The sequence below is a fragment of the Vigna umbellata genome, chromosome 10, assembly GCF_029865625.1.
Source record: "Vigna umbellata cultivar VRB3 chromosome 10, Vumbellata_1.0, whole genome shotgun sequence".
Taxonomy (NCBI): domain Eukaryota; kingdom Viridiplantae; phylum Streptophyta; class Magnoliopsida; order Fabales; family Fabaceae; genus Vigna; species Vigna umbellata.
The window spans coordinates 11,766,300-11,781,104 of NC_142174.1; the positions used below are offsets into that span (position 1 = coordinate 11,766,300).

The 14,805-nt window shown below is 34.3% G+C and overlaps 2 protein-coding genes across 3 annotated transcripts; both read left to right on the forward strand.

The window, feature by feature from the left end:
- Positions 1 to 1,698: 1,698 nt before the first annotated feature.
- Positions 1,699 to 4,974, forward strand: LOC124841656 (uncharacterized). Its single transcript, XM_047317969.2, has one exon. It carries the CDS (start codon positions 2,314 to 2,316, stop codon positions 4,570 to 4,572), a length of 2,259 nt encoding a protein of 752 aa, XP_047173925.1. The 5' UTR covers positions 1,699 to 2,313; the 3' UTR covers positions 4,573 to 4,974.
- Positions 4,975 to 10,895: 5,921 nt separating this feature from the next.
- On the forward strand, positions 10,896 to 14,383 carry PHR1 (photolyase 1). Of its 2 annotated transcripts, XM_047317974.2 has the most exons (9): positions 10,896 to 11,290; positions 11,737 to 12,086; positions 12,165 to 12,405; positions 12,538 to 12,695; positions 12,760 to 12,796; positions 13,032 to 13,090; positions 13,606 to 13,687; positions 13,782 to 13,853; positions 14,111 to 14,383. In XM_047317974.2, exons 1-9 carry the CDS (start codon positions 10,973 to 10,975, stop codon positions 14,297 to 14,299), a joined length of 1,506 nt encoding a protein of 501 aa, XP_047173930.1. In that variant the 5' UTR covers positions 10,896 to 10,972; the 3' UTR covers positions 14,300 to 14,383. The 2 variants fall into 2 exon arrangements, with proteins under 2 accessions (XP_047173930.1, XP_047173931.1); XM_047317975.2 differs by lacking the exons at positions 13,782 to 13,853; positions 14,111 to 14,383 and having other exon boundaries at positions 13,543 to 13,682.
- Positions 14,384 to 14,805: the final 422 nt, after the last annotated feature.

The window sequence follows — 14,805 nt, forward strand, 5'->3', positions numbered from 1 at the left end:
TATTAGAAATCAAATCGAACAAACAACTTAAATTTTGTATGTTATAAGTCAAATAAAGATTTACATAATTGAATACGTTGAAATCGAAAATGAGCCATTCTTAATTAACAAAATACATAATAAATAAAAATATTAAAAGAAATTAAAATAATAAAGTGTATATCGTAAAAACTATTTGATTCAATAAAATTAATAATAGATTACTTAAACATAAATGCACAAAAAGGAGAAAATAAATTTAAAAACATAAACATCTTTAATATTTGAATGAATTTTATGAATATAAAATAAATAAAACGATTGAATGAAAGAAATGAAGAAATATATAAGTGTATAGAGAATGAAAAAAAAAACCAATACTTATAAGTTTATCAAACTACATCATAAACTATGAGTACTTGAATAATATAAATGGTATTTAGATATATATATATATATATATATATATATATATATATATTCATCTTCTTTCTTATTTAATTTAAAAAATTAAATACTATCAATACTTTACTAATGCACACTTTTTTTTTTTCAAAATACAATCAAGTTTAATAAAAACTTATAAGAACGATTTTATTGCTATCCCTATTCATATCAGTACTTTAAATGAATTATGTTAACTATTAAGACCAATTTACTCACTAGAAATCTAAATTAAAAGGTGTTGAAGAGTAAAAATACATAATATAGTTCTAATTTTTTTGCTGTGGTTTGAAAATGTGTAACTATTGATATATTTAATCAACTACAACAAACTTAACTATTGTCATATTTAAAATGTTTACTTTGTACATGTCACATCTAACACGATATAACAACTAATGTGTCATTAATATATGATATTAGTAAACTAATAATACTAGTTAGCATAATTTATCTAAGGAACGTGAAAGACAAAGTTGATTTTGAATACCAAATTTAAATTTAAATTAAAGTCGTTATATTCTTTCATATAATAAAAAGACTATTTAATTATTTTTATATCTTATCAGTGCAATATTATCTATGCATAAAAATATTCTTAAAATACATGTGATAAAAATCAATTAAATGATCATATAAAACATTTCTTTTATTAAATGACCGTGCCAAAATGTTTTATATTACAGATGTCTTTTTATTAAGTCTAAAAAGAACCATGTATGCAAATCATAAATGACATCTTATCATATGTTGATAATATAAATAATTTTTTTCGTATTAATTATCTTAAAATGGCCTTTTAAAATAATTCAGAAAATTAATTGAAGTGACACTACTTATTCAGACCATATATCTGTGTTCTCTATTTTTGTTAACAAATATTAATAAAGACTATAAAATATGAAGACTAAAAAGCCCCTTTTTTCTTTGTCAAAATTAAACACTAGAATAAATGCTAATAAAATGCAGGTAACAGACCCACGACAAGTCCCTGAGAGGAAAAGGGAAAATGATAAATATTTGTCCATACTTTATTATGAGTAAATCTAATTACTTTTACAGTGACTAATAATATTAGTTAAATTAGTCTAATATATTTATTTTTATATAATAAAAAATAATTTCCTAAATTATCTTTTAAATATATAATTTAAAGACAAGCTTATTTCAAAATAATCATTAAAGAATATTTAGAAAATAAACATTTACTAGTACAATTCAGGAAATTGAAATTGATTTAATTTGAATTTAAGTGTAGAGAAGTAATAAAGAGAGGTTTAAAAAAACACAAACAAAACTATAGAACGTCAAACAGATGCGGAAACTCAAAACTAAAAGCCTTCTCCGCGGCGCGTGATGTCCACTTGCCAGTGAGTGGGAATTGGGCTGCGACAGCCATCATCATGTCTTGGTTTCGTTCGTGGGATAGTAACAGGTGTTATTCCAGCGTTACCTCGTTGTAGCAGTTCCCATCAACATTCCTGAAGAATGTCCCCCACTCGCAGATAGTTTTCGCGTGAAGGTGACGGAATTTGTTCTTGTTTTCTCTTTCAGCCTCATGTGCCTTGCTATTTCTGGCTCCCTTCTTTCTCCCTAAACAAACTAAATCTCTCAAATTTTGCAGAATAATAAGACACATCTTTCAAATAACAAACTCCATTTCCCCCCTTAAAAGTCCTGACGGAGATGACCGCTTAGTTCCATGGCAACCCACCGGAAATTCAAATTCCGGCCGCTGCTGCCACCTCCTTTTCCCGACTGAATGCACAGAACTTGATGCATTTGAACATGTAATAAAACAAAACCGTTCATCCTCGCAAAAGAAAACTACAGTTTTCATTCCCCTTTCAATCCCAATTGAAAATATTACTCTTCAACTTCCCACTTGCGATGGCGAGTACCACACCCTCTGCCGACTCAGCTTCAGCCGATGAACTCACTGCAAAATCTGCGCACAAGCGCTACGAAGGGTTGATGACGGTTCGAACCAAAGCTATGAAGGGCAAAGGGGCATGGTATTGGGCGCACCTGGAACCCATGCTGTTGCACAACACCGAAACAGGGCTCCCCAAAGCCGTCAAACTCAGGTGCTCTCTGTGCGACGCCGTTTTCTCTGCTTCGAATCCCTCTCGCACGGCCTCCGAGCATCTAAAGCGCGGAACGTGCCCCAATTTCAATTCCGCCGCCAAACCAATCTCCTCCGTATCCCCCTCCGCCGCCGCTGCCGCCATGGTCGCCTCTCCACCACCTTCCCCGACCAACCACAACAACCGCAAGAGAACCTCAGCATCCGGCCGCGCTTCATCCTACGAAGTGTCGCCGCTGGCCGTAGTGGATCCGTTGCGATTCTTCGGAGAGCTGACGTACGCGCTGCCGCAGCAACCGCATTTGATGTTGTCGGGAGGGAAGGAGGATTTGGGCGCCTTAGCTATGTTGGAAGACAGTGTGAAGAAGCTAAAGAGTCCCAAAACTTCACCTGGTCCAACTCTCAGCAAAGCTCAAGTCGATACCGCTTTTGATTGTCTCGCCGATTGGGTCTACGAATCCTGTGGTTCTGTCTCTTTCTCCTCTCTGGAGCACCCCAAGTTCAGAGCGTTTCTTAATCAGGTTGGGTTACCCTCAGTGTCTGTCAGAGAGTTCGCTGGAAGTAGATTGGACGCGAAGTTTGAAGAAGCTAAAGCAGATTCAGAAGCGCGAATCAGAGACGCTTTGTTCTTTCAAGTAGCCTCGGATGGGTGGAAACGGAAGGGGAAGAAGTACTGCGAAGAGAAGTTGGTTAACATGACCGTTAATCTTCCCAATGGGACCAGTTTGCACAGAAGGACAGTGTTTGTTGGCGGTTCTGCTCCTTCCAGTTACGCGGAAGAAGTTATTTGGGAGACAGTTACCGGCATTTGTGAGAATGTCGTGCAACAATGTGTTGGCGTTGTTGCGGACAAGTTTAAGAAGAAGGCATTGAGAAACTTGGAGAATCGAAACCCTTGGATGGTTAACCTTTCTTGTCAGTACCAAGGGTTCAACAGTTTGATCAAGGACTTCAACAAGGAGCTCTCACTGTTTAGCACCGTAACTCAGAATTGTGTCAAGCTCGCGAGTTTCGTTAACTACGAAACTCGAGTGAGGAACAGTTTTCACAAGTACCAACAGCAGGAGTACGGACATGCGTGGCCGCTGCGAATGCCGTTGCCCTCGCGGGAGTTCGAATCTTTTGACACCGTGTATGCAATGATGGAGGACTTGTTGAGTTCGGTCGGGGCATTACAGCTGGTGCTTTTGGACGAGTCTCTGAAAATGGCATCCGTAGAAGACCAGAATGCGAGGGAAGTCGGGGACATGATTGGAGATGTGGGGTTTTGGAATGAGTTGGAAGCGGTTCATTCATTGGTTAAGTTGGTGAAGGAGATGATTCAGGAGATTGAGACAGAGAGGCCTCTTGTAGGGCAATGCCTTCCACTATGGGGTGAGTTAAGGGCACGAGTGAAGGACTGGAGCTCCAAAACTCAGGTTGGGGAAGGAGAGGTGGAGAAAATCATTGAAAAAAGGTTCATGAAAAACTACCACCCTGCTTGGGCTGCAGCTTACATTCTTGATCCTGTGTATTTGGTGAGGGACACGAGTGGGAAGTACCTTCCACCGTTTAAGTACTTGACACCGGAACAAGAGAAAGACGTGGATAAACTCATAACAAGGCTCGTTTCAAGGGACGAGGCTCATATTGTTCTAATGGAGCTTATGAAATGGAGAACGCAAGGGCTTGACCCAGTGTACGCCCGTGCTGTGCAGATGAAGGAGAGGGATCCTGTTACTGGGAAAATGAAGATTATGAATCCCCAAAGCAGTAGACTCGTGTGGGAAACTCATCTCACCGAGTTTAAGTCCTTGGGAAGAGTTGCGGTTAGGTTGATTTTCCTTCACGCAACTTCACCCGGCTTCAAATGCAATTGGTCTTCCTGGAGATGGGTGTGTGCACAAGGACACTCCAGAGAAGCACTGGATAGGATTCACAAGTTGATTTTTACTGCAGCTCATTCCAAATTGGAAAGAAAGGATTTTTCAGGTGATGAAGAGAAGGATGCAGAGCTGTTCAGCATGGCAAACGGTGAGGACGATGTCTTAAACGAGGTTTTTGTGGACACTTCCTCTGCGTGACAATTCTTTTAGGAATTTTAATTTTTAGGATTCATTTAATTCTTTCCACTACCTTCTCTTCTTTCTCTCGTCCCTTTTTAGTTATTTTCTTATATCTATCTAGTATTTGTTTCTCGCTCTGGTCATCTGGCGATTGAATTTTTGTATTCCTGCTACCTGACCTCGTGATTCGAGCAACTTCCCAGCGGTAATCGTCGCATATGGTTTATCTGCAAGTCGTTAAATATCCTGGGAACTGAGAAAGGATACGTATCTTCTTTGTTCGTAAAGCTACAGAAGTAAGTGCTTGACCAGCACTTATTTGTAAAGGCGATAAGAGTATCGTAGAAAATGTATGTTGTAATGTTCCAGTAGTAATTTTGAGAATTAATAATATAATCCGAGACAGGAGGCTTTTGTTTTTTTGTTTTTGTCAGTTTTCCTATAATCTAAGATCGAATCTATATGCTCAAACTTTATCAGCAATTTGGAATTACAGCCAGGAGTGAGCAATGCGGGATATTATTTTTTGGGGTCTGGAGTATGCAAAGAGTGCTGTTCCGTTTTATATCTTTCACAAACAGCTGCAATTATTCTCCAAATATGTGAAACGTTTGGCACGAGAAATTGTCTTAATGGAATGTGGCATCGGATATTGTTTCTGTTGCAGAGAATCTTGAATGGCACATGACATGACGATGATGCATTCGTAAAAATCTAAGTTGTTACTCCGCTTTCATCACTCCTAAATTGGTGAATCCTTTCCGCTCCGTAGTCCAAAGGCATTAAGCTTTCTTCCTAAAGTCAAACTCGTGCATTAATCATCCCAAAGTCTTGTTCAACTCACGTCAAACACGCAACTTTACAATGACCATTGCTTTCAAGTTCCGTCACGACGTTGATTCTTAATAAACTCTTTCGATTGTTTTGTCCGCTGAATATAAAGAACGCCCTACCCCATGGAATTTGTCTGTTAGCCAACACGAACGTTGGACGTAAACTTATAGGGTCCCAATTCTTTTTCTCTTTCCGCTGGCAAATATACAACTCTAATCCTACAAAGAGTGTGTATATACAGAAGTTGAAGACATGACATCCGATAATAATAATTGGTTGTTTATAGAAGTTACTGGAGCGTAGAGAAGCTAGAAAAGCTAGGAGGTCTGATTCTGAGACGTGTGGAGAAGCATGAGTTGAATTTTTGATGTCTTAATGGGTGAAGGGCAGAGACGGTTGGGTGTGGTGGATAAATAGAAAATATATAATAAAGTTATGTTGGGTAACTTGTGTTTTAAACATAGTTGTGATGTGTGATGCAGAGAGAAAAAGAGATTGGTGTGAGAGGACCCAAAGGAAAGGAAGGGTGTCGGCATGAAGTAGCACAGAAAATGCTGGAGAGAGCGATTCTTCAACAACGAATCTCAACCGACTTCTTTCTTTTTTCAAACCTTTTCCCCATTTCAGAAGGGGTTGTTGAAACAAAATTATTAACATTCATTTTATTCGCAAAAAGTTCAATGTCTTAATTTGCTTCAGGAACATTTTCTTCCAGCACCACAACAAACTTTCTTGTAACTTTGTAATTATATATTGCACATCATAAAAGGGAAGGTCGTACTCCTATGATCAAATCCTGACGTCAACATTACAAAACCCTTCTTACTTCTATTCCACCACTTTTTCATCTTATACTTATTTTCTATTTTTCTTTTATCTTCGTCTACTTTTTCCTGTTTTCTTTCTTCGTCACTTGTATTTTTTTCACTCTCCTTTTTCATTGAATAATAATTTTTAATTTTTAATTAAAATCATTCTCATGTTTATTATCTCTTTTACTCTCATATTTCTCATTTTTTTTCAAGAGGATAGAAAATAAACAACGCATACTTTAGCACCTTTAACTTTTTATTTAGAACAAATGGGTTTCTGTTGAAAGGGACCGAGTGCAACTCCTGCTGCAACCGTTCGGGGAACGTCTTCTCTCTTCCGATCGGTCCTTCTCACTTCCTCCTTCCTTTTTAACTCTTGTTCTGTCAATCTCAAATATGGGGTGACCTGCAGAAAACACTCCAACACTCAAGTCAGAATTTGTCTTTGCAAGTCTATCAAAATTTAGTAAAAACATAGAGTTTACCTTCTCAATCGATTGTTATTTATATGGTTTTATCCATTAATTTACCTGTTAATGACGTTCAATGCTCACCTTAACTACTCGACAATGACCGTTACCTCATTAATTACACATTCATGAACATTCAAACGCTGTCTCAGCAAATTCGGTATCGCCTAAACACATCCCTTCGGTCAATCCTACTTTATAGTAACAAAATGTATAGATTAAAAAAAATTTGGTAATCAGTGGATCAAATACATCACATTTTTCAGATGAAATGAATTCTCCAATCCTTCTTTATAAACTAAAAGTTAGGATAAATACCCGACTCACTTAACTTCACCAACACGTAATATTCTAAGTTTACCTTTTCTAATATATTAATATTCCTCAATTGTATTTTTATTACTTCTTATATGCCCTTCGATTTATTTCTCTTCTTTTACTTTACGTTATTAATTTATTAGACCAAATATTCAGTAAGATTGATAAGTTACTCTTTCATCATACTTTTATTGTCATTACATAAGGAAGAAGTACCCTGCAAATACGTCAATTTCATGATCTTCTTCGGTTTTCACTTTTCAAAATGTCCTTTTTCTTTCTCTTCGGTACTCGTTTTCAAATTTTTTTTTTAAATATCTATAAAGTCAATATTATATATAAAAATAATATTAATGTGTTCGTGTTTTATATTTAATTTAATATTTATATTCATTATTTAATTTAATTTTTTTAAATGAAATTTCTTTATCTTCTTTCAAATTTAGACTAAATTTATTTTTATAAAATTATTATTAAATATTTTTAATTTAGGAATAAAGTTGGTTTAAAATTAAAATTAAAATTTAAAAATAAAGACAAATGGTTTAAAATTTTAAGAAGTTAAAAATTATATAAATTATTTAATATTTTATGTGATTTTTAGATTAAAAATCAATTTAAACTATTTAATTCTTTTTGTGATTTTTAGATTAAAAATTAATTAAATAGTTTAATCTAAAATTTAGTATTACGTTTATATAAAAATTCAAACAAAAAATTTTGTTTAAATTTGGAAATAAATAGACAAAGTTATTTTATTTTTAAAAAACTGAGACTATATTAATTATAATAACACTGATACGTGATACTGCTACTATCATACGATACACTAATACAATGTTGATTTAACACATAAAATTTTTAATTAAAATTTAAAAAAAAATCATAAACAGAGGACACATAATATACATTATTCACCTATTTGTTAATCATCTAAACAACATTAAGAAAAATAATTAAATTGAACCAAATTGGTAAAAAATGGAATTTTATTGAATAAAAAATATTAAGACTGAATTAACAATAAGAATGAAAATAACTAAATTTAGTGTTTTAACATTACTTTAGTTATGAAAATTGCATGTTAAGAGATACAACTAACTATACCCACTTACATTATTTGTCTCTTTTCAGTTAAAAAAAGTGGCCAATTGACAGTGTGCTTATTAACTCACATGCGGCATTTATGCTGCCATTGATGATGGTTACGGGACTCAGGTACCTCTCTCTTTTTTTTTTGTCTTCAAACATGGAAAGTTTATAATTCTACGAGATAATAATATTTTGACAATATTTTTTTTACAATATCTTAATATCATTTATGTGTTATTCTGTAATTATTTATGTTGGTGTTTACGATTATTATTATTATTGATAGTGGAATAATTTTGAACTAATTACGAAATGATACGTAATAATGTTAGAATATTGTCAAAAATATGTTGTTATCATTGTTCTAATTCTTTTTCTTAATTTAAAACATTAAAATTAAAAAGAGTAACAACTTTTTCAAGTATGGAAAGAAATACATGGAAACCTGCCCTATATGTTCACGAGAAAGTGAAATAACTATCTATAATCTATAATATTTATAATTCTTTTACGAGGATCTATCGTTGTGTTATATATCTATTTTGTAAGATGATTAAAAATCCATCTTATATTTAGAATATCAGTCAATGATCTTGTAATAAACATCTTTAACTTTTTTTCTTCTTCTTTTCATACCAGCGTTCCGCTATTTATAAAACCATCCTCAATATCCGATAGTTTTTTCTTATTTGCTGTTTGAACTGATTTTTTTATTTAAAAATAAAAGTTTAATATTTCAACGACTGCTTACAAAGAAATTACACCTTTATACACCTACAATTATTATAGACTGTCCACAAACAAAATTACAAGTTTATACATTTATCAACAATATCAATTAAAATATATAAATGCACACGTGTTTTGGCTAACGGTAATAATATATACAGTGAATTTCTTTCTTTTTTTTACTATCTTCCATGATGAATTTGAAAGAGAGAAAATTAATGAATTTGAAAAGATATAAAAATAAATTGATTGTTATTTTTTTTTAAGGGATTTGAAGGTAAATAATGATAGATTTGAAAGTAAAATTTATAAAAATTAAGTATAATTTAATTAATGTAATAGATAACAAAGTATATTAATTAATAAAAATTAAAAATTATCAAAAATATCTTTGTAATATAATATGATTAGCTGGAACCGAATACGTTAAGTGTAAAACTAAATTCGTATAACTGGAATCAAATATCCTTAGATTAGAACCGAATAGAAATATGTTTCATCTGAAACCAAATACGTGCGGCTGGAATCGAATATCCTTGTACTAAAACTGAATACGTGCAATTAATATCAAATATATGTTCTTGATAATTTTAGAAACGGTAGAGAGCAAAAGTGACATTTTTGACATAAATCACTCTAAATTTGAGTGCTTTTGTGAGTGACCAAAAGTATCTCGGAATTTCTTGTTATTTCATTCGCATGTCTGCTGAAGCTAACTATACAAATCTCACAAATCCATTCTCTTCATTTTTCTTCAATAGTAAAATTACCTCATTCGAACACATCATGTTTATGGTTTTATTTCTCGCGCGTCCTCTGCTTGGAACAGTTAAAAGTAGACCCATAATGTTCTACAAATCCTCTATTGAATATTAATAAATATTAAATGAAAAATGGATTAATAACTTGAAACAATAAAATATATTGGAAAAATAGATAACGAGATGATTAAAATTATAGAAAGCAGAGTGAAGAATGATGAGAGTTAGTTGGGTCTTGTAATTAGTGATATAAGTGAGAGACAGAAATGATAGCTAAATGGCTCAGTCACCAACCAAAAACTCATTCACTCACTTTCTACGTATCTACCTGTCTCTATCCTTTCTAGATGCTTCATACGTTTATGCAGTGCAATGATTAATGTAGGAAGACAACCTCTTTATACAAGAATCTTCTTCTGTTCCAAAACTCTTTCCTCCACCGTTAATTCTTGTTGGATTTACTTAACCAATGATTTTAGTTGAATGTTGTCCACTTCTAATAGCAACAGCACATTCAGACATTGATTCTTCACCTCAAAAAGAACAACACACTTGTGACATCTGCTTCTTCAGGATGGGAACCCACTCAAATACCCTTATGCTCTTGCTACTTTAATCTCAATTACTCATCATTCATTACTAAAAACAATACTCATATTAATAAAAAAAAAACAGTTTTTTCAGTAAAAGAAAAAAGCATTTTTCCTTTAAAAGAAAGGTTAAACTAAAATCTCTAAACAGATTTAAAAAATTAACTAATCTGTATTTATCACAGAAAATAAAAACGGACAAATTTTATTAAAGGTATATAAGCCTTTTAAAGTAAACATTTTATCTTCTGTCACCAACCTCTCTCTTTTTACTATCGCTTGAATAATTTCTCCTAAATTAGAAGAAATAAAACTTTAAATATTTTTTTGTTTTAGCATTAGAGTTTTTCAGCTTTAATTTAAAATTAAAAAAAAAGAAATTGGCCATATATACATATATAGCTTAATTGGATCGATCGAGATTTTCTCTGTCAGAACAATGCAGACATATTATTTGGGTTGGGCCTTGAAGATTGACTTAGCCTTTCGGCCTTTTTTCGTATATGTGGGCATTTATTCCTGTACCTCCCTTTTTTCTTCTTACACTTTTATTATTATTTTAATGGGAGATAATTTTGGGATTACCAGGTTTTAGGGGTGCAAGAAGAAAAAGGGGAGTGCAGACGAAAAACCCATAGGTTAGTGAGCTCGATTTTTTATTTGGGCCTAAGTGCAATGACAAACATAATAATAAATAGCATTGTACACGTGCCAAAGAGAGAGTGGAACCACGTACGTTGGTTTGAAACCACACATGGAACTGTTGAATTTCCCTCCAAGACTTGTGGAGTAGAGGCGCTTGGTTGAACACGATGGCTTCCAAATTAGCGTCGCCGATGACGGTTCAGGCAGGTCGGATTCGGACCCTGAAAAGCGGTTCCTCTGGAGAAGCGGGTTCGGGTCCCGTCGTGTACTGGATGTTCAGAGATCAACGGGTGAGAGACAACTGGGCTCTGATCCACGCCGTTGCTGAGGCCAACAAAGCCAACGTTCCCGTTGCCGTTGTTTTCAATCTATTCGACAGCTTTCTCGGCGCCAAATCCCGTCACCTAGGGTTCATGCTCAGGGGCTTGCGCCAATTGTGTCACCGTATGCAAAATACTCTTCAAATTCCATTTTTCTTGTTCCAGGTAACTTGCACAGTTTGGATAGTTTTTTATATAATATTTAGGTCTTCATCAACTTTTTAACTCTCAAATGAAACTTAAGTTAGAATTAGTTTATTTATAAATTTTCGGTCTGTAGAAGATGTTTAGCTAGATTTCCATTTGAAAGAATCATGCACGAGTTTGGTAGAATCACCGTAGAGAACAAAACATTTCCTCCGAGTCATTGTATATGAAACTCGAATTCAAGACCACTTCTTAAGCTAAAATAGTTTGGCATTTGATCAACAAAATCAGTGGTGGTCTCCTCTGTTGAAGCTAATTTATGGAAACATTTTTGCTTAATTTCTTCAAAAGCTGATATTAATTTGTACTCGAACTGATTAATTTTACCTCTTGCATGAGACCGTTAACTAAACAAGGTCTTAACTCTTCTAATATGTTGTTTCTACTTTCAAACTCTATTGTAGGGAGAGGCGGAGGAGACCGTGACAGCGTTTCTTAGAGAATGTGGAGCTTCACTTTTGGTAACGGATTTCTCACCATTGCGGGAAATTCGAAGGTGTAAAGAAGAGATTTGCAAGAGGGTAAGCGATTCAGTTACGGTGCATGAAGTGGACGCACACAACGTTGTGCCACTTTGGGTTGCCTCTGATAAATTGGAGTACAGTGCTAAGACAATCAGGACAAAGATAAACAAAAGGCTTTCTGAGTATCTCATCGATTTCCCTGACGTTGAAGATAATCTACCAACTAGGACGTGGGTCCTTCCCGAGAACCATTCCGTTGACTGGGATGGTCTCATTGGTGATGTGTTAAGGTTAGTGTTGTTTGCACATAAGCAAATTATGTGGATATGATGCCCCTGCCTTGATGATTGTTTTTGTCAAATTACCAGGAGAGGAGCTGAGGTTCCTGAAGTTGATTGGTGTGAGCCGGGGGAAATTGCGGCAAGGGATGTGTTGATGGGAAGTGAAAATGGATTCTTGACAAAAAGGTTGAAAGGTTACTCTGTAGATCGCAACAACCCGTGCAACCCCAATGCACTTTCTGGTTTATCTCCCTATTTGCATTTTGGACAGATATCGGCTCAGCGATGTGCTTTTGAAGCACGTAAGCGGCGAAATTCACATCCTCAAGTTTGTTTACTTGCCCTGCACTTGATTCTTTCGGTTTTTCGATGTTCTTTTCTTCCCCAAAATTGTGATAATAGACAAACATATTATACCCATATTTAGTATAACTTCCTGTTCCTAACTTGTGGTTTAAAGGCCATTGATACTTTCTTGGAGGAGTTGATTGTGCGGAGAGAGCTTGCTGATAACTATTGCTTCTACGAGCCCCACTATGATTCAATAAAAGGAGCATGGGGTTGGGCTCGGAACACCTTAACGGAACATGCCACTGATAAGCGTGAACATATTTACACGTGAGTCACTTTGGTTTGTTTTTGTTTACTTGCAAGTTCAAATAGTTTTCGTATTTTTTTTCAGGAGGGAACAATTGGAGAAGGCACAAACTTCTGATCCTGTAAGCCAATGTTTCATGGATAACAATTATATTCTCAACTGAAGAAATCTGAAACCTCAGATTTTCGTACTTTTTCCCACATAATTTACTATCTCCCTAGTTCTAAGTTTCTCGGTGCCTCATTAATATTTGATGCGTTGTTACGGTTCAGCTCTTTCTAAAGCTTTGTTTCTTTTATTGTCATTTGCCTTAAATAAGTATTGTATTCAATGTATTGTTTTCTCGCAATCAACAGCTCTGGAATGCTTCTCAGCTGGAGATGGTTCACAAGGGGAAAATGCACGGATTTATGCGGTACGTAGCTTCTTGATGAATTCTTGTCTCTTGTTTGTTTCTTTTCGAAGTATCTTATGTTGCACATGCTCATTCTAAGCTTATTATACACGTTGTCATGCAAAGAAAAGAATCCATCAACTCTTCTCCTTTAGTTTTTCTTTTTGCCATAGAGGTTTTCTTTATAGGTTCTTTCATTAATAAGCCTGCATTATAGAGAGAGGAAACATTGTCGTGCATATTAAAGAGTTATCTTCAGTACATCAAAAGTAAAAATTCAAATAAGAAAATATGATCACCATTATTTGGAAGCTAATTATAGACCGAAAAAGGAAAACACAACTCACAACGTGTGTCGTGAAGTTGCGTAACTGATGTTATACCACTTCCTAGTTTTTGTGTGTGGAACATTATTACCAATTTCGCATAATGCATTATGATATCTTATCAGAGACTCACCATATCTCTTGCAGTATAACGCTACCTTTCAAGAGGAGCCTTATTTTGTTTCCTCAATTATAAAATTTGATGTACAGAATGTATTGGGCAAAGAAGATACTTGAGTGGACACGAGGACCTGAAGAAGCCCTTGAGATATCTCTGTATTTAAATGACAAGGTAACGTGCATAGTTTTGGTCAGCACATTTGATTTCATGAAATGAAGCTTATTACAATTTGTAAAAATGACCACTATTTTTTGACTGACTGCAGTATGAATTAGATGGGCGAGATCCAAATGGTTATGTTGGCTGTATGTGGTCGATATGCGGGGTTCATGATCAGGTTCGATTGTGTGATTCTCATTCGTTACATTTTAATTTGAATGTGGAGGAAGAGTGGTTTTGGTAAATTGTGTTTTTGTTCCTGGGGCCGCTACTTGTTCGGCAGAATTGATTTGATCTTTCCTTTTTATCTTCACGAAAATTAAATAAACAGAGAGCTGGGTGTTTTTCCTTGATCATATGAAAAACTAGCAGAGTTGTTAAATTTTCTTGTAAAATTCCGAGTTTTGGCATTTACATTCTTATGATGAATTTCAGGGGTGGAAGGAGCGGCCCATTTTTGGGAAAATTCGCTACATGAACTATGCAGGCTGCAAAAGAAAATTTGATGTCGATAAATACATTGCATATGTCAATAAATTAGTTCGTGATCTTAAAAAGAGAAAGGCTGAAAACTTGCCGTCTGAAAGGGAAAAAGTTCTTCGCAGTTGTGTTCCAGAAGATTGAAGAAGTGAACTAGGCATATCATATTGTCATGTATTTAGTCACTAATATTTGCACTGCGCTCTTAAAGATACTTTTATACAATCACTATTGGCTTTCAATTTTTTTATCACAGCAAACAAAAAAACAATATAAAAAAAATAGAAAAGAGTCGACACCCATGCTTTATGAAGAAAAATTAAGGAAAAACTTGAAAAGAAAATGTTTTAAACTTTGGAATTTAGAGAAAAGCTAATTTTCTTTTAAATATTGTAATGAGTTGCATGCGTGTGAAGATGCATGTGCTCCTAGTGACCTGCCTGGTGTAGAAATAAGTATCACTACAAACATCATTACTCTACATTATAGAATTTTCTTTTTCTTCGAATTTCATATAAATTTCCAATCTGTAATATTATTTTACTATTTTTTTCATTTAAATTATAAATTACACGTCAAATGAAACATTACTTATATATTTTAAGAATAGATGGATTTAAATTAATATAAATATAAATTTTATTTTTCAA